General features: G+C 51.1%; 1 protein-coding gene across 2 annotated transcripts in view; it reads left to right on the top strand.

The window, feature by feature from the left end:
• The first annotated feature begins 559 nt into the window (after positions 1 to 559).
• LOC119951222 (haptoglobin-like) overlaps positions 560 to 19,467 on the top strand; it is a 33,590-nt gene continuing 14,682 nt past the window's right edge. Inside the window, exons 1-3 of one of the 2 annotated variants that reach the window (XM_038774266.1) lie at positions 560 to 650; positions 2,589 to 2,776; positions 4,269 to 6,440. In XM_038774266.1, coding sequence (XP_038630194.1) covers positions 646 to 650; positions 2,589 to 2,776; positions 4,269 to 5,086 — 1,011 coding nt within the window. In that variant the 5' untranslated portion in view covers positions 560 to 645 and the 3' untranslated portion in view covers positions 5,087 to 6,440. Of the gene's footprint in view, positions 651 to 2,588; positions 2,777 to 4,268; positions 6,441 to 19,467 lie in introns of those variants that run through there. The other variant, XM_038774274.1, reaches the window with a different exon arrangement.

The raw sequence follows: 19,467 nt of genomic DNA, 5'->3' as shown, positions 1-19,467 counted from the left end.
AGGACAGTGTACAACAGTACTAATCTGTATCTAACCCTGTGCTGTACCTGCCCTGGGAATGTTTGATAGGACAGTGTACAGGAGTTTTACTCTGCATCTAACCCTGTGCTGTACCTGTCCTGGAAGTGTTTGATGGAACAGTGTACAGGAATTGTACTCTATATCTAACCCTGTACTGTACCTGTCCTGGAAGTGTTTGATGGAACAGTGTACATGAATTGTACTCTGTATCTAACCCTGTGCTGTACCTGTCCTGGAAGTGTTTAATGGGACAGTGTAGAGGGAGCTCCACCCTGTGTCTAACCCCGTGTTGTATCTGCCATGGGAGTGTTTATTAATGTAGAAGGAAATTTACTTTGTGTTTAACTCTGTGCCATCCTGCACTGGGTTTGATGGGACAGTGTAGAGGGGGATCTACTCTTTATGTAACTTCCGGGCTGTAATTCTGGGGCCCTGAACTGAAATCTGTTCCTGCCACTGCAACACGATTGAGCCATGAACATTCCTGAGTATGTGACGTGGGCAGCAGAATATAGACCGTAACAGTCCAAGAGGTCAATGTCTCCTATTCCTGCTTGTGCTGTATTGCTGTGTGTGTGCTCCAACACTGCGATTTAAATCAGGATCTGTTCTCGCTGAAGGGTGATGAGGTACGTTGGACGCTCTTAGTTAAGAGACACGGTGGTGCATTGAGTGGGATCCAAATTTGTTGTTGGCTCCAGTCTCCTGGGGCGTTTTCTGTGGCCCTGAGCTACAATCTGATGTTTAACGGCTTACTGGGCCCTCCCATGAACTTAGACCTGCAGACACTTCCGGCTTGACTGTGGAGCCTCCAACAGGCTACATCTCCTCCTGACTCTAGCCTCAATTTATTCCAAAGACGAAACCTAGGTACAAATACCTCTTTGGAACTCGATTGTTGATAGCTGCTTTCTTAAGCAAGGCCCAGAGGTCAAGCCTAATCCCCACTCAAGCGTGATCGTGTTGGATCTCTGAGGAGAGGATGGTTTCAATAGGCAAGGCCGGACGCCATCTGTACGGAAGAGGGGTTAAATGCCAAGCTTCAGAAACCAAACACCATTTTAAGAACCTGGCAGTTAATTTAAGTGTCATGTGAGAGTACCTTTAAGAAATGGGTGTTTCAGAAATGCACCTTTAAGAAATGGGTGTTTATCAATGATGTCAGAGTGTGGGTGGAACTGAGCTGTCTCAGCTTTTTACTTTCATTTTAGGCTGTTTGCTGCAGGGTGTGTTTTAGTTTTGTTTTCAGTATTGGAGCTGAAGCCAGACAGAGCAGGTGTACTGCTGTTCTCTCTGCCATCAAAAGACTGGGTGAGATTCTCCGCAAATGCGGAGAATCGTAAAGGCTGCCGTGGGACAGGCCGTGACCCACGGCAGCCTTCACGCCCACTTCCGGGGCCGATTCTCCCCCCCGGGTGGGACTAGGAGCGGGGCCCCGGACGTCACGCCGGCGCGGCCTTGATGACGGTCGTCAAGGCCGCACGCCAAGCATCACGTGGCTGACGCGGCCGATGACGTCAGCTGCGCATGCACAGGTTGGACAACGCCAACCCGCGCATGCGCAGTTGGCGTCTTTTCCCTCAGCCGCCCTGCAAGACGTGGCGGCTTGATCTTGCGGGGCGGTGGAGGGAAAAGAGTGTGTCCGTTATGGATCGTGGGCACCGATCGCGGGCCTATGCCCCCTTGGCATGGCCGTGGTACTGCCGTGCCAATCGGGCCCCCAGATGCCCCAAACGGGCATCTGGCACCCGTTTCACAATGGCAGCGAGCAGGTGTGTTTGCTGCCATGTTGAAACGGGCGTGAAGGCGTGGGGGGGGGGGAGAATAGCGGGAGGGCGTGAAAAATGTCAGGAGGACCTCCCGCTATTCTCCCACCAGGCGTGGGGGGCGGAGAATAGCGCCCACTATCTTTTGATAATTTGGTGAATTCAGAATTATAAATGTTCCCAGTAGTGACTTAAACCTGCTTCTGTTAAAGGTTTTGTTTTTAAGTCGTATGGATGTTAAAAGGAAAGCTTAAAGGATTATTTAGTGTTGTAGTCTTTGGGGGATGTATTTGAATTGATGGTTGCTAAGATGTTCACTGTATTTTTTAAAAGGTTAACTTGAGTTCATAGAATAAACATTGTTTTGCTTTAAAAAATACTTTTCCATTTCTGCTGCACAGCACCTGTGGAGTGGGTTGTGTGCTCCCCATACCACAATCTATTAAAAGTTGTGGGTCAGGTGAACTCCATGATACACTTTGGGGTTCTCTAAACCCTGGCCCACAACGTGAGAGACCTTCCATTTTGTGGCAGTTTTGCATTTTCTCCTTTGGCACTGCTGTGGTGCTGAGGGTAGGATGCCTGTTGCTTTTCAGGCAACAAAGATGTTCTGGGCAATGAGGAGGTCATTATCTCGCTCATGAGGCCCAAGAATTTGAGTGACATTTCACCAAGGGCAGCATCTGGGGTTGTGACCCTGAGGCGAGGCTGGGGGCCAGAAGTCCAAAAGCTTGCCCCGCCTGTCTCCACTCCTGATTTTCATCAGAACTCTCAGCCGCCGTTCTCTACTCTCCCTCCCAGGCTCCAGGCTCTGGTACTTGTGTTGCTCTGTGACTGCACCGTGTCACAGCAACCCAGAGGAAGCTTAGACATCCCACCAGCCAGTGACCCCCAAACTACCATCAAACCCTGGGTCATGGAGCAGAACGCCACAGGAATAAGCAAGAGTGTGGGCGAAGGCACAAGGAATGGAAGCTCTCGATTTCAAGGTAATCTCTATCTCCCTCCTAATCTCTTTGTCTCTTATTGACTGTCTCTGGTGTCTCCCTATTTCTCTCTCTCTCTCTCACTGTCTCCCTTTGTCTCTGCCTTTCATTTTTCTCTGTGTCTGTCTCTCTCTCTCTCACTCTCTCGGCCTCTCTCTCTTCCCTGGTATTTTTGTTTCTCTCTGCCTCTACCTTTCACTTTTCTCTGTCTGCTCATCTGTCTCTCTCTCTCTCTCTGCCTGTCTCTTTCTTCTGCTCTCTGGCCGGGGTTTTCTGTTTGGGAGATTATAATCTCCTGCCGGAGTAGAATCGCTCCTGGTGCTCGGAGTAGTGCCCAGGAGCCATTCCCTCTTCTTTTCCATGCATATTTATGCATGGCCGGGAGCTCCTGGGATTCCGTTCCGAATCACGCTATCAGGCTGCCATTTTCAACAGCTTGATTCCGAGATCCGGTGGCAGCTTCCCCCCCCCCCCCCCCCCCCCCACCAACTGACAACTAAAGTAGGAGCATCCTTTACCCCCCCCCCCCCCCCCGGCCCACACCCCACCCCCACCATGGAAACTGCTGGGTCACCACCTGCACCACAGCACGCATGGGTGAGGCTAAACGATCCCCCACCAGATCCCCAACAGAGACCCCCCCATATCAGTGAACCCTCCCCCATGTCAATGACCCCCATATCAGTGAACCCTCCCCCATGTCAATGACCCCCATATCAGTGAACCCTCCCCCATGTCAATGACCCCTATATCAATGACCCCCCCATATCAGTGACCCCCCCATATCAGAGACACACCCATTTCAGAGACCCCTCCATATCACAGGCCCCCTTTATCACAGACACATTCGATATAATAACTGCCTGATGGGGAGGCTAGGGACAAAGTGGGCAGGATTTGCGCTGTGGGGGGCATTCCGATGGACTTTGGAGGCACCAATGTTACATACTTACCCCCTTGACCCACTGCGAGGTCCACTGCATCAGGGCCATGCTTAAAAATACTTGCAGCAATCCATACCCGCGTGAAACCTGGCCAAGAGGACGGGAGCATCATGCAGGTGTAGAGAATTGGGCTTCCAGCCGTTAATGGGATGCAAATGAGCCTGCCTCCTGCCGTTGGCACAAGGTGTGTTGCTCACTGCTGCCGCCGATGCATTGCGCCGGTCCTGTTTTATTGCCCAACGTGCAATTCTCTGCCGCATCGGTAACTCTGATGGAGTGGGCAGTGCAGATTTCACCCCTCTTTCTCGTTGCCTCTCTTTGTATCTTTTTCTTTCTCACTATCTCACTCTTTCTTCCTCTCTCTGTGTCTCTTTCTCTCCATCCCACTACTTCCCCCCTCCCCCCTCTGCTTTTATCGACCTGGGCTCAGAGCCAATCTTTCAAATCGAGGAACCCCGAGGAAAATCTGGCCTCTGTTTCTCTCTCTCTCTATCTTGCCCACTTCACACTACATACGCTGACTCCTGTTTTCCTTCTTCCCACTGTTGCAGTTTGTGGAAGGCCTTCAAACCCCGTGACAACTGTGCAGAGGATATTGGGCGGCAAGCTGGCAGAAGAGGGGAGCTTCCCTTGGCACGTATTGGTGGTGGCAAGGGGACGGGGGCGGGCTGGTGGCACCCTGATCGGCGGGGGCTGGGTTCTGACAGCTGCTCACATCTTCTACCCCAAGGGCAGCCGCCGAATAAACCTGGTCCGCCAACGCAACACCACCCAGATCCGGATGAACTTGGGCACCAGCTTGGCAGCACACATGGCAGGGGCCACTCAGGAGATTGAGGATATTGTGGTGCACCCAGGGTTTGGGGAGGAACTGCACAATTTTGATAACGACATTGCCCTGATTAAGTTGAGGGCAACCCGGGAGGAGGAGGGGGCAATGCCTGCCTGCTTACCCCAGGCTCGGAGGCATAAGGGAAATGACCTCTACCAGCCTGGGAGAGTAGGTTATGTGGCTGGCTGGGGCATCGAGGATGGCTACTTCCTCCGTGACCGGCTGCGTTATGTACCGTTGCCTTTAATCCATCAGAACCGCTGCTTGCAGGCTTTCCAGGGGGCCCGAATCGGGGGCTACCGTCCTCTGGTTACCTTCAACATGTTTTGTGCTGGACTTCCTGAAGGGGGGAAGGATGCCTGCGCTGGGGATACGGGTGGCGGGTTCCTAGTATCTGACCAGCATTCAGGAGCCTGGTACCTAATGGGCATCGTGTCCTGGGGCACTGGGTGTGGGCGGCCTGGACGGTACGGGGTGTACACCCGGGTGTCTAGCTATCTCCACTGGATCAACACCGTCATTGCTGCACATCCTTAGACTAAGGTTTCCCTCAAACCAACACGCCTGTGCAAAATCCTATTGGTCGGCATCAGGCTGCATCTAATCTGAAAAAAAAATTATTTTAAATATTTTTATTCGCCATATTTTAATCATTTTAACAAAAAAGAAAGAGAAACAGAACAGCCCGAACAACATATAACGGAGAATGTAAAAGGTAGAACAGAAAAGAAAGCAGTTCCCCCCCCCCCCCTCTTCCCCTCAACAGCAATCAACTCCCACAACCCCAACAATTGGAGAACTCCTCCTTGCCCCCCTCAACTCAAACCTCACCCTCTTCAGGGTCAAAACCTCCAGCAGATCCCCCCCGTCTCACTCAGGCGCAAGGTGGAGAAGCCGATCTCCACTCCGACAGGACCCACCATTGAGTGATCAGTGAGGAAAGGCTAAACATCTGCCCCCGCACCCGCCTGCTGCCTGGGCCGGTCCGTCACCTGAAAATAGCTTCCAGGGGACCGGGCTTCGTATCCGTCTGTAAAACCCCGAGATTGTGCTAAATACCTCCCGCCAATACCTTTCAAGCTTCAGGCAGGACCAAAACATATGAACATGGTTTGCGGGACCCCTCCCACATTACTCACAGACATCCTCCTCCCCCTCAAACAGCCGGCTCATCTTTGATTTTGTGAGGTGCACCCTGTACACAACCTTCAGCTGTATTAGCCCCAGCCTCGCGCACAAGATTGAGGCGATCACCCTTCGTAGCCCCTCACACCACAGACCTGTGTGTAACACCACAGACCTTCTTCCATCGCAATAAATTTTCACAGTCCCCTGAGGCTCAATCCCATTCCTGCCACCCCCAAATTGTGTAGACATCTCATCACCCCCCCCCCCTAAAATCTGCGGGGTTCCACCTTTCCCCAAATTCTGATCACCTGACATGCCCCAAGTTATGGGTCTCTTCAACCCCCCCACACAGTGGGGGGAGAGTTCCTGCCCTTCAACTTGTAGAAATCATAAGCCCTGAAATGTCAGAACTAATTTGTCAGCTTTATTTATAAAGTAGACCATTAAACGGAGGCAATGGAACATATGATCATATGGATTAGAAGCAGCAGTGGGAAATTCAGCCTCTCAGAATTTGAGCTCAGTCATTCAATAAGACCATGCCTGATCTGGGTGTGGCTTCGACCCCACAAACCGCCCATCCCTTTGGAGTCAAGAATTCATCTGCCTCTACCTTCAAAATATTCATTGACCTGCACTCACCATCTTCTGGAGAAGAGAGTTCCACAGATGAAGGAATGCAGGCAACAGATTATTGACAATATGATCCTTGCTTTACGGAATACTGTAAACAGCAGATTAATAAAGTCATCTCTCAGCAGAATTTCTGTGTGTTTGACAAATGTAAGTGGGGGGTTCACGGGGCGGAGGGGGTTTGACGTGTTTCCATGTAACCTCTCCGTGATCTCAATGTAGGTACAGGTGGCACCTGAATATTATAACATTTCTCCTGATTTATGACTTGCATTTTCCAAAGCGCCTTTCAGAATGGGTTGAGTCACTGCTACCAGCAGAGACTCAATGAGGGCTTGACATCCTTATTAAAGTGTTGTGCCCAGAATTGGAGCACAGAGCTACCTTTGAGGCCCAACCAGATCATATACTTGGGGCCTTGAAGGAGTCACAATACCTGAGCAGCTCTCACCTGTTGGATTTCCAGTAAGATCTGCATTTGCTGTTGATCAACAGATGGTGGAGCAGCTAGAGTACTGGTCTCATCGACTGGTGACTCTTTCCCTTCAATGCCTGACTTGTGTGTAACATCCAGAGCATCTGGCGAGATGAGGCAATTTCTGATGCATTCAGCTTCCAACTTTTCTCCATGGATATCAGTTCTTCAACTCCAAGTGAATGTTTCCCTTGAGTCTTTTTTTTAAACTAATCTGTTCACGGGATGTGGGTGTCGTTGGCAAGGCCTTCTTGACCCGCTGCAGCCTACGTGGTACCCCCACAATGCTGTTGGGGAGAGAGTTTCAGGATTTTGACCCAGTGACAGTGAAGGAACAGCGGCGATATATTTCCAAGTCAGGTTAATGTGCGTCTTGGAGGGCAACTTGCAGACAGTGGCATTCCCATGGATCTGCTGTCCTTGCCCTTCCCGGTGGTAAATGTTGTGGGGTTGGAAGGTGCTGTTAAAGGAACTTTGGTGAGTTGCTACAGTGCATCTTGTGGATGGAACACATGGCAGCCACTGTGCGTCGGTGGTGGCGGGTGTGAATGTTTAAGGTGGTGGATGGGGTGCCAATCAAGCAGACTGCCTTGTATGGATGGTGTCAAACTTCTTGAGTGTGGACCTGCTCTCATACCACAATATTATAGCTGTTCCTGGTCAATGGTAACCCCAAGATGTTGATAATGGGGAATTCAGCAATGGCTATGGTCCTGAAATCAAGGGGAGATGGCCGGACTTTATTAGATCTGGCCGTTGTCTGGCCAGTGTGTCATTTGGGACTCGGCTAGCTTGGTCACTAGTGGTACTAACAAGCCACTCTTGAATTAAAGTCCCTAATCGGGACTTGCCGCCCTCGGGAGCAAGGGGAGGTGATGGTGGTGGCAGTTGGCAATCAGCAGCTTTCCTTGCCCATGTTTAACCTGATGCCATGAGACTTCATGGGGGTCATGGGTCAATGTTGAGGACTCCCAGGGCAACACCCTTGCCACTTTATAGTGCCGTCCTGCTGGTTGGTCATGACATACCCAGGGATGCCAATGGTGGTGTTTAGGACATTGTAAGCTGATTCCGTATGTGGGACTGGCAGTCTAGACTGTGAGACAGCCCTCCCAATTTTGACGCAAACCCTCAGATGTTTGTAAGGAGTGTCAACGGGGCAGGGTTAGCTGTTGTGTTCAGTTCCTCGTCTGATGCTGGATGGTGCGTCTGACTTCATTCCTTTTAGATGCTGCAGTGGTTTGATACAATAGAGTAGCTTGCTGCTGCACTGTGCACCAGTGGAGAGAGTGAATGTTTAAGGTAGAGGATGGGGTGCCGGTCAAGCAGGCTGCCCTGTTCGGATGGTGTTGTTGGACCTCCTATTAAGAGTCAACCACAGGGCAGCACGGTGGCCTAGTGGTTAGCACAACCGCCTCACGGCACTGAGGTCCCAGGTTCGATCCCGGCTCTGGGTCACTGTCCGTGTGGTGTTTGCACATTCTCCCCGTGTCTGCGTGGGTTTCGCCCCCACAACCCAAAAATGTGCAGAGTAGGTGGATTGGCCACGCTAAATTGCCCCTTAATTGGAAAAAAATAATTGGGTAATCTAAATTTATTTAAAAAAAAGAGTCAACCACATTGTTGTGGATCCGGAACTATATGTCGATCAGGCGATGGCAGATTTTCACCCCTAAAGGACATTAGTGAACAAGATGGGTTTTTCCGACCATCGTTTCATGGTCACTAAAACCAAAGTTGGCTTTCAATTCCAGATTGATTAATTGAATTTAAATGTTACCAGTTGCCGTGCTGAGGCTTGACTCTGTTGGCCCCAGAGAAAGAACGAGGGTTTCCGGATTGCTAGACCAGTGACATTATCACAACACCCCAAACTCCACTCTTCCAGCGTGTAACAGATGGGAAAAGGAGCTGAGATGGGAAAGTGGTGGGGGAAGAAAGTGTGGACGGAGGGGCGAGGGTTTGCCGGCAGCGTGGAGTGGTTGCAATGGGAAATTGTGTTTGACTGCAATGGTGGCACTGCTGAGTTGCTGCTGCCTCACCTGATGTGTGGGAAGCTCTGACCACGAAGCTGCAATTTGTTTGGCGCAACAATGGACTGCAGATTCTAAAGGGAAAATTTATCAGTCAGAAAAGACTTTTTTACAGCCCCCTTTGAGCAGCTAGTGGGCGCTGTTGCTGAATGGTCTCATTGTCTTAGGCCCGAGTTTTTCAATCGTGCCCCTCCCCTCGAGGAGATGTGCTTCAAGAAGGTAGCTCACCACCACCTTGTGAAGGACAAGTAGGGATGGGCAATAAATGCTGGCCTAACCAGCGACCCCGACATCCCGTAAAATCAATTTAAAATTAATCTGCCGCAGTCCAGGAATATCGTCCCTGTGGAATTCTAAACCTCTCCTCCATCCCCGTCCCGCAATATCCTCCCTGTGGAATTCTAAACCTCTCCTCCTTCCCCGCCCCGGAATATCCTCCCTGTGGAATTCTAAACCTCTCCTCCTTCCCCGCCCCGGAATATCCTCCCTGTGGAATTCTAAACCTCTCCTCCATCCCCGCCCCAGAATATAATCCCTGTGGAATTCTAAACCTCTCCTCCATCCCCGTCCTGGAATATCCTCCCTGTGGAATTCTAAACCTCTCCTCCTTTCCCGTCCCGGAATATAATCCCTGTGGAATTCTAAACCTCTCCTCCATCCCCATCCCGGAATATTGTCCCCGTGGAATTCTAAACCTCTCCTCCTTCCCCGTCCCGGAATATTGCCCCTGTGGAATTCTAAACCTCTCCTCCTTCCCCGTCCCAGAACATACTCCCTCTCCTCCTTCCCCGTCCCGGAATATTGTCCCTGTGGAATTCTAAACCTCTCCTCCTTCCCCGTCCCAGAATATCCTCCCTCTCCTCCATCCCCGTCCCGGAATATTGTTCCTGTGGAATTCTAAACCTCTCCTCCATCGCCACCCCGGAATATTGTTCCTGTGGAATTCTAAACCTCTCCTCCTTCCCCGCTCCGGAATATTGTCCCTGTGGAATTTGAGCAATCTTACCAGGGCTGTTAGCTGGAGGCATGGGGCTGGATTCTATGAGCCTCTGTGTCTAAATCACGTTCGACGCAGTGGCCGCATGCCCAGGGGTTTCTCGCGTGCGAACTATGCGGCGCGGATAGGGAGCCATTGTCAGAGCCTCCCCCCCCCCCCCCCCGCCGCGATTCTCTGTGCAAAACTGTGGGGGGGGGGGCGAGGGGATCGATCACCGGGTGGGGGGAGGGGGGGCGGCCTCATGGACGGCCAGGGGAACGATTGTGCGTCACGAACACGTGGGCACACACAACCTCGGTGGGGGGGGGGTACATTTTAGATGCCGCTCTAATGTCCGCCATGTCCCACGGGGCGGCCGCTGCAACCCGCTGCCATGTGCATGTGCGGACTCCCGATTGGAGGTGAGGGGCCCCGTATCCGCAGCCAGAGCTGCTAGAAGCACTCCGGGGCCCTGCCAGCCCCCTGCAGATGGGAGAATCACTCAGGACTTTCTTAAGGAAAGTCCAGAGTGAAACACCAGCATAGGGACATAGCCCCATTATTGGAGAATCCAGTCCCTGATGTGCCAGAGCAAAGATACTGGGGGCTGAATTCTCTGCCCCCCCCCCGTCCCATTTCCATTTCACCCCGCTGGCTGGATGCTCCATTACGCTGGCTGTTCAGTGGGGTTTCCCATTGTGGGGCAACGGGAAACCCCCCCCCCCGGGCTGCCGGCCAAACGGAGTACAGGAATGGAGTTAGTGCACAGTGCCCATCCGTTTATATCCAAGACGAAGATGCTCACCAGAAGTTATGTATGGTGGCCTGGCATTGATGCCAACATTAAGAGTCTGGCGACATGTTGCGAACAGTGCCAAATGCTGCAGCCCCATTGCACCCTTGGGCATGGCTGGGCCAGCCATGAGTATGGGTTTGTGTTGGATTATGTGGGGCTATCCTTGTGCGATGTTTTTTCTCTTTGTTGATGCCCAAAGCGAAGTTGACAGCGTCACACGCCACAATTGAGAAATTGCGTCAGTGTTTTTCAACCCACTGAACGGAATTCTCCGACCCCCCCACAGGGCCGGAGGGGGCAGGGTGAACCTCGCCCCGCCGGCAGCCGGACTCCCTGGCACCGGTACGGCCCGCCCGCCGGAAAGCAGAGAATCCCAGTGTAGCCATGCTGGCCACGCAAAATGGACACTGAGCCAAACTAAAATGGAAGGCTGCTGAGAAACAGACAGTTCAGCCAGAACAGCAGTCTGCAAAGAGCAGTTTGCATTCTGCAGCAGCAGAAACCAGTTTGGGCTCAGGTGAAGAGACCTTAGCTAGGTGCAAATGGCAAAACGCTTTGCATGCTAATGAGGCCATCAGACTTGAACACCCACACAATAGATACATTTGGTTCTGAATGGACACATTCCAATCAAGACCCAGACATCGAGGCACCAGAAACCTCCGAACAAAAGGACATAAGAAACGCCCCCTCCATCACGGAGACCCCCTCGCATTGGGGAATTAATCCAGTATCGATAAGAAATTGATCCAATAGGTAGAGCCCGCCCGAGAAGAGGGAAGGACAACGGAACCCCTATAAAAGATAGGGACCTCGTGTTGTCCGGTCTGTTAAACCTGTGCTCCGGCCCCGACTGACACCTGGTATCCTGACTCCAGCCGTTGAGCACCAGCCGCCGAAACCGTAAGTTCAACGCTCGCTACGCGATCCAAGCCCGCTAGACTCCCAAGTGCCAGAACGCTTGCTGAAGGCTGCAGACAAAACCAGGACGAAGGCCTCGTTCTCTGACCTTGCCTGTTCCTGTTAGATAAGTATTCTGTTTGCTTATGTTTAGTTGTAGCTTAGTCTCTTAGTGTGTGTGTGCATGAGTATTTATTATTAACTGTATAATAAATATTGATCGTTTGAACTTGACTAATCGGTGTATCGTCTTTATTACTTTGAATTTGACCTTGGAATACTTGTGACGTTGCCTATACGGCAGCTGGCGACTCCAGAGCTTAAATAATTACATAGAACAGAGCCTAGCAGTGTTAAGCACACGTCGAACTCGGAGGCGTGTTAATACACTCCAATAAACGCGTTTTACGCCCATAGTAAAACGTGCAACATTTAGTGGCGACTCTGGTGGGATCCTGTTGCAAGTGGAAACACCACAGTGTCCAGGACCCTGAAATTTGAATTAGAACTCCAAATTGCAGAGAAAGAAAGAGATCACAAGTATTCAAGGTGTTCAAAATAATAAGCGAAATTCGGAAGTGTGTTTTAGTGCATGCGTACTAACAGGGCTGTAAGGTAAAACTGAAAGCTTTTTGTTGCGACAAACTTTCGGTAGTTTTGTAATCGGAAAATAGCGTAAGCCGTACCCTTTTTACGAAACACCACCCCAGCAACCCCCTGTTCCAAATTATAAAAAGAGAGTCAGAGGAAATGGCCATGCAGGCAATGGAACGTCTGATGGATCCAGCAAAGTTTGTGGTCGCAGCGACCAGCAGCAGTAGCAGGGTAGGCCAGTGTCCCACGTGGGAGCTGGAACTCCGCAAATATCTGCAGGGAAAGGGATGGCCCCTTTGGAAAGAGTTTTGTGCAAATGAGGAGACAGGTCCCGGAAGTATAGGTCATACTTGGTGGGAGAACCTCTCTCAGATACACAAAAAGAGTTTAGGTAAAGCACGCAAGCCGATGGCGATTGTGTCCTGCTTGGCACAGTTGCGAGGCGCAGAGGAGGTCATCAGGACGCTCCGGACAGATTTAGAGGAAAAGAACCGAATGAGTAAGGTCGATGTCAGGGACATCGAGAAAGAAAACCTGGATCTTAAAGGGAAGTTGGCAGAGAAGGGTAGAGAGGTGGATGATGCCAAGAGGGCTCACCAGTCTTGTCTAGCTCATCTGAACAGTTCCCAGACCCAGTATGAGAAAGCCTATCAGGACGTGCAACGTGCCGTTCTGATAAGACAGGAATCGGAGAAGCAGGTGGAGGCATTGCAGAGGCAATGTTCCGATCTCAAAGCAGCTTTGAGAGCACTCCATGCTGCAACAACCGAACAAAGACAAAGCACAGTTGACCACGCGAAATGCAGAAAACAGATTGCGGAACTGCAATCTCTGCTTTCGGTGCAGAATGGCTTCCAAAGCACCTTTGGAGCTCAGTTAGATGGGGAAAACGCCCCAGATTGGCAGGAATTAAGCGAGACAGCGCAGCGTTATGTTCAGGGAACATGTGCGCCCGCAGCTCAGCAGAAACGACAGGCACCCCAACCCCCCACAGCTCAGATCATAACCGCACCCATGAATCCCGTAACCACACAGAGGAAAGCCGAATCAGAAGGCGCCCCAGACATAACTTACACCACCCCTTTAACAGTAACCCAGCTAAGGGACGCTTGTGAAAAGATCACTCCGTTCCTCCCCACCGCAGACCCCCACCAGTTCTTCGCGAAAGTAAAACAGCAGGCTACCATGTACGGCCTGGATGAGAGAGAGCAGGTTAAGCTCACCGTGTTGAGCTTAGACCAGAGTGTAGTGGCAGCCCTCCCCGACCCACAAAACGTGGCAGGAGGCAGCCTAGAGGAGATGCACACTGCTATTTTAGATGCCATCGGGTACAATAGAGGTGACCCCGTAGAAGGCTTGAATAAGTGCAGGCAGAAGAGATCTGAACACCCCACAGCATTCGCAGGAAGGCTGTGGATTCATTTCAGCGCAGTTTTCGGACAGCTAGATAGAGCGCATTTAACCCGCGAAAACATGGTTAAATGGACGCGCACAATTATCTCACACGCAACAGAAGCAGGACAGAGCGCTTGCAATAGTTACGACCCCTCAGAAGAGGCCCATAACGAAAAATGGGTCCTGAAAAGATTGTCCCGCGCTTGGGAGCAATCGCTTCAGGCAAAAGGAAAGGTTAGATCCCCAGAAGAGGCTCAGGCTGCTGCAGATATCCAAGCAGTCAGAGAGCACCAGAAGCCCGCATGGGTAAATGAAGGCAAGAGCAGCCCTCAACAGAAAGGACAGGAATGCTATAACTGTGGACAGTTAGGGCATTGGGCAAAAGAGTGTAATGCACCCCAGCGATCTCAGAGAGGCCAGCAGACAGGCACTCTGAACCGCAACAAAGCAAAACCAATCCACAATGTAGCAGTACAGTCAGGACCCACCAATGTGGACGAGACGAACTGACGGTGTTCGGGCTCCCCCACTTGGGTCTGTGACACACTATGGGACTCATCAGGGAGGCCCGTAGTCACGGCAAAAGTCAAAGGGAAGCCCATAGAGTTACTGTGGGACACAGGAGGATCCCGCACCACCATTAACTCCACAACCACGGCACACGCAGACACGTGGCCGACCACCTCCACCATCACACTTAGCGGGTTCACCGGACACTCGCAGCAGGGACATATCACAGCACCCGTAGCGATCCAGCTAGGGAACATTAGCACAAGGCACCCCGTAGTTTTAGTAAATCTTCCCCGGACAGCAGAGCACATCCTGGGGATAGATTTCATGAACGCTCACAGCTTGTCGTTCGACCCAGTGAACCAGTGTGTCTGGCGAATGGCGAGATCAGACAGAGCCCCAGCCACCCTCACAGTAGGAGACTACGCTAATCGGATTAGCGCAGTGGGAGAGTACTCATTCGACCTGACTACACTCCACACCGACCGACAAATTAAGGCCCTACTAAACAAACACAGGACAGCATTTGCAAGTCACCGTCATGACTGTGGCAGAATGACTGGACAAGTTCATGTTACCGGACAGGACCCCCGACCGCAAAAGCAGTATAGATTTCCCCTCGAGGCAGAGGTGGAAATAGAAAAAGTTATAGGCAGCTTGTTGGACCAAGGTGTACTGAGAACGGTAGCCTCCACCAACAATGCCCCTATTTGGCCAGTGAGGAAGCCCGATGGATCATGGCGTCTGACCATCGATTATCGGGAACTCAACAAAGTAACCCCCGCAGTAGCCCCAACGGTAGCTACTAGTCCCGAGACCATGCTCAAGCAGGGTCTCAACGCCAAGTACTTCACGGTATTGGACATCAGTAATGGATTCTGGTCAATACCATTGGCAAAAGCGTGCCAATACAAATTCGCATTCACTTTTAAAACACAGCAGTACACGTGGACATGCCTCCCACAAGGATTCCACAATTCCCCCTCCATTTTCCACCGACAGCTGGCAAGTGGATTAGAAAAATTTTCCCGACCCGAATGTCTGGTACAGTATGTAGACGACCTACTACTGCAGACAGACACAAAGGCAGAGCACATTTCGCTTCTGGCCGAACTCCTGGAACTCTTAACTGAAATTGGCTGTAAAGTTAACCCGAAAAAGGCCCAAATATTGGAAAGTAAAGTGATGTATTTGGGATCAGTCATCACGCACGGCAAACGCGAGATCGAATTCAAAAGAATTGATTCGATTGTCAAATTGCCCCTTCCCCAGAATGTATCAGCCCTCCGGTCGTTTTTAGGACTGGTTGGCTATTGTCGGAACCACATCGACGGATTCGCGACAAAAGCCGCCCCACTTTCAGACCTCCTTAAGAAAGGAGCCCCCTGGGAATGGCTTCCGCAGCATACAGGCGCTGTGGAAGAGTTGAAACGAGCCCTTAGTGCAGCACCCGCGCTGCTAGTCCCCGACCAACTTTCACCGTACGCAATCGAGGTAGCTAGCACAGATCTAACCCTCTCGGCCGTGTTGCTTCAGGAACGGCACGAGCAGCTAAGACCAGTGGCTTATGCCTCCCGACTGTTAGACCCGGTAGAACAAGGATTTTCAGCCTGTGAGAGGCACCTCCTTGCTGTCTTCTGGGCAGTACAGTACTTTTCATACATAACCGGACTAAACCCCATCACCATTCTAACCGAACATACACCCACACAGCTACTCCTAGACGGTCGACTGAAGGACGGTTCAGTTAGCCAGATTAGGGCAGCTAGGTGGACCCTACTTTTACAAGGACGGGACATTACAGTAAAACGGACACGCACCCACACATACTTAGCAGACAACCTCCAATACCCCGGACAGCCCCATGACTGTGAAATTGTAGCTCCCCTGCATAACACAGGACCCTTTTTAGCCAAAACACCCCCCAGGAAGATAGGGAACCCGAAACAAAGCCCCCAGCCCACAGACACGTGTGGACCCTTGAGGATTTATGTAGACGGTTCCTCCACAGTTTTAAATGGTGAGCGTATCACAGGATGCGGCATCTATGTAGAGGACGCGCAGGGGCGCGCTCTCGAAGAGATAGCTCTTAAGTTACCAGGTCACTTAGGCGCGCAGGCAGCAGAGCTAGCAGCCATAGCGTACATAGTGGACCACCCCGATTCTTTCCCCAGCCCAGCAGACATATATTCAGACAGCTTATATGTCTGTAACAGTTTAACCGATTTTCTGCCCCTGTGGAGGACACGAGGTTTTGTCTCCGCAGACGGGAAACCCCTTCCATCAGCCCCTCTACTCCAGCATATTTTAGCGAAAGCGAAGGACAGGACCTTCGGCATAATAAAAGTAAGAAGTCACCATAGGTCATCACCCCCTGGGAATGTAAAAGCCGACGCGTTGGCTAAGGCAGGTTCCAGGAGAGGACACTTATGGACCCCCCCAGCTACCGCACCAGCTAGCGCCCCTGTGAGCGCAGTCCAAGTCTCACAGACTGATATTAAAGACCTCGTGGCAGCACAAAAACAGGACGGAGACCTCAGGGAGGTTTTCAAGGGAAACTTTGTGCCTGCTTACGAGCACTTCAAACACGCACTGACCACACATGAGGGTGTGATCATTAAGGACCGACTTTATGTGGTCCCACAGCAGGACAGGAATCAGATGATTGCCTTGTTCCATGACGGACACGGCCATCAGGGAATTGATGCAACAACGAGGCACCTCAGGCAACTCTGTTGGTGGCCTGATCTCAGGAATGATGTTACGCACTACATAGAGAATTGCCTGATTTGTGCTCAGAATAACCCGGAGCGGTATTCTAAGAAAGCACAACTTCGGCATACTCGCCCAGTTAACGGCCCTTGGACAAACCTCCAGATCGACTTTATAGGTCCATTGCCCCCTTGTCGGAATGGCTATAAATACGTTCTGGTGGTGATAGATACCTTTACCAAGTGGGTAGAGGCATTTCCCTCGCGAACAAACACAGCTAAGACAGCTGCAAAGATCCTGACCCACCACATCTTCACGAGATGGGGTTTACCCCGAAGTATCGATTCGGACCAGGGATCTCACTTTACAGGACGGGTCATGAGGAACGTCCTGACAATATTCGGAATCAAACAGAACTTCCACATTGCGTATCATCCACAGTCCAGCGGGATTGTGGAGCGCATGAATCGGACCCTAAAAACTACCCTTAGGAAAATGGTTCAAGAGAACAATTCCACATGGGATTCAGTGCTCCCCTTTGCACTTATGTTCATAAGGAACACTGTCTCCACATCGACAGGATACACACCACACACACTCATGACCGGACGCCCTATGAAAGGTACAGAATTCCTTTTAGGACTGGACATGACAAGCCCCGAAGTGACGGCCCTCACACATGAAAAGGCAGTTAGAGATCTAGTTGAGACTGTGAGGTCTGCACAGCTCGCAGCCGCAGTCCAGCTAGGGAAACGCCGACAGCAACGGACTGCCTGTTTCAATAAGACCGTACACACCACAGAATTCCAGGTTGGGCAACAGGTAATGTTATCTGTTTATAACCCCAGCAGTTTTTTGGCTCCAAAATATTCCGGTCCCTACTCAATTTCGGACAAAATTAGCCCCTCCGTTTACAGGATCAAATATCCTAATGGGAAGACCGCGTGGTTCCATATAAACCAGTTAAAGGCTTATGGAACACAGGCCAACCATGCTCACCATGTCCTGCTAGACGCGGCAGAACACTTCACCCCGCCCACCAGAGACACTTTTCCACCATCCCCCTCACAGACCAGTTCATCCACGGACTCGCCCATGACTCCGCCCACAGACCACTACAGACCACGCCCCGACACGCCCACAAGCTGCCACAGCAGAGACAGTAGGACAGACACTGACTCTGAAGACAGCGACACCACACAGCCATACAGCCCACACTGCACCAACTACGACCCCGACTCCAGTGACCCCATGGAAGTCACTTACCTCAAAAACCCCGAACCACCACCCGACCCCGACTACCCCGACAACACACTCGACGCCACACAATGGCACAGGGACAATTCCTACAGACTTGTCCGCAATGACGAGAGTGACCCCCGGTCACACAACTCCAAAATAGCATGCCTGATCCACACAAGGGTGTGGGATCCGGGAGAGCAGGACGACGCAATGTCTGACTCCCGACACGGCAACCCCTTTGTGACCCTGTTCACAGAGGCAGAATCAAAGTGAGGTGTCCAGATGATGTAAGATAGGAATCGTTTGAGGGAAACGATGTCCTTTCTGATGGAACCTGCACGTATGTTTGTCTTCGTTTTATGTTTGTTTGTTTCAGGAATGTAAATGTTTCAGCTGGAGGATGGACATCTTCTTTTCAGCTGAAAAGATTGTGACCACCTCACATACACGTTAGCTTGTCTGCCGAAACTTTTGAGAACTTCGGTTTGATTGGAGATCTTTTCCAAAGTTGTAAGGCCACACGCCAAATAGTTTATCTGCAGATATCTCTGAGAACTTCAGTGATGTCCTCAGTTGGAGCATCTTGGCTCCCTTGGTTTTTTTAGGTGCCCCTCTATTCGGCGAAATAGAGGCTGCAAGTCATGGTAAACACATTCGTACCCGTTTTTCCAGGTTACTCAGGCAGTGGACAAACGGCACTGAGGACCCGCCCTGTCTGAGAACCAACCCTTGGTCAGCCAAGCTCGGGTATGGCACAGCACGCCCTACCCGGGGATCCCATCCAACTCATACCCGTAGCGGCCCATACGCAACTCATTCGGATGTTTCTTTCCAAATTTTGTTTTCATTTTACGTTAGGTAGCCCTTCGGCCACCATCCCACATGCTATTTACATCCGGAAACATTCGGATGGTAAATCAGCAAAGCCTGCGAGACGGCTCGCAGAAGGAAGGATTGTTAGGTGTATGCTGGTCTTTAAATTCGCTTTTTGAAAAAAAAATGAGGGGAGTCACAGGGTGTGACTTAGCCAGTCATTTTAAAGGGTCAATTGGGTTTTGAAAGACAGATGCACTAACAAGTAAAGGTCTTAAACTGTGTATTGACAGATACTGTGCTTGATCCCAAAGGTTTCAAAGGACGAGACAGAGGTCGAAGCCAGGATTGTCAATACCGGAGGAAGAAGGAAGAGAAAGAAGAAGAACAGCAAAATGATGGAAGCCCACTTATTACTATTTAATGTCATATGTATATGTGTGGAAACAAGACACGTTTCCCCCACAACCCCCACCGTAAATGTTAGTACAACAAACCCCCAGTGCTCAGCTCTGATCAGCGAGGTTCAGACCTGGTGTACTAAATTCATGACGTGGTACTCCATGTCCTACATAATCGAATCACTGTTGGTGATTGCGATCCTCATCATCCTAGTGCAGACCCTCAGGTTGAGGAAATGGAAGAGGAGAGCCTCTCGTTCCAGCACCTCACCCATCTATAGAGTGCAATCCCCCATCTTCGGATTCCACC

This window comes from Scyliorhinus canicula, chromosome 2 (genome assembly GCF_902713615.1).
Source record: "Scyliorhinus canicula chromosome 2, sScyCan1.1, whole genome shotgun sequence".
In the NCBI taxonomy this organism is placed as follows: Eukaryota; Metazoa; Chordata; class Chondrichthyes; order Carcharhiniformes; family Scyliorhinidae; genus Scyliorhinus; species Scyliorhinus canicula.
Note: the sequence above shows the minus strand (reverse complement) of the source record. Positions and strands in the feature narration are given on the sequence as shown.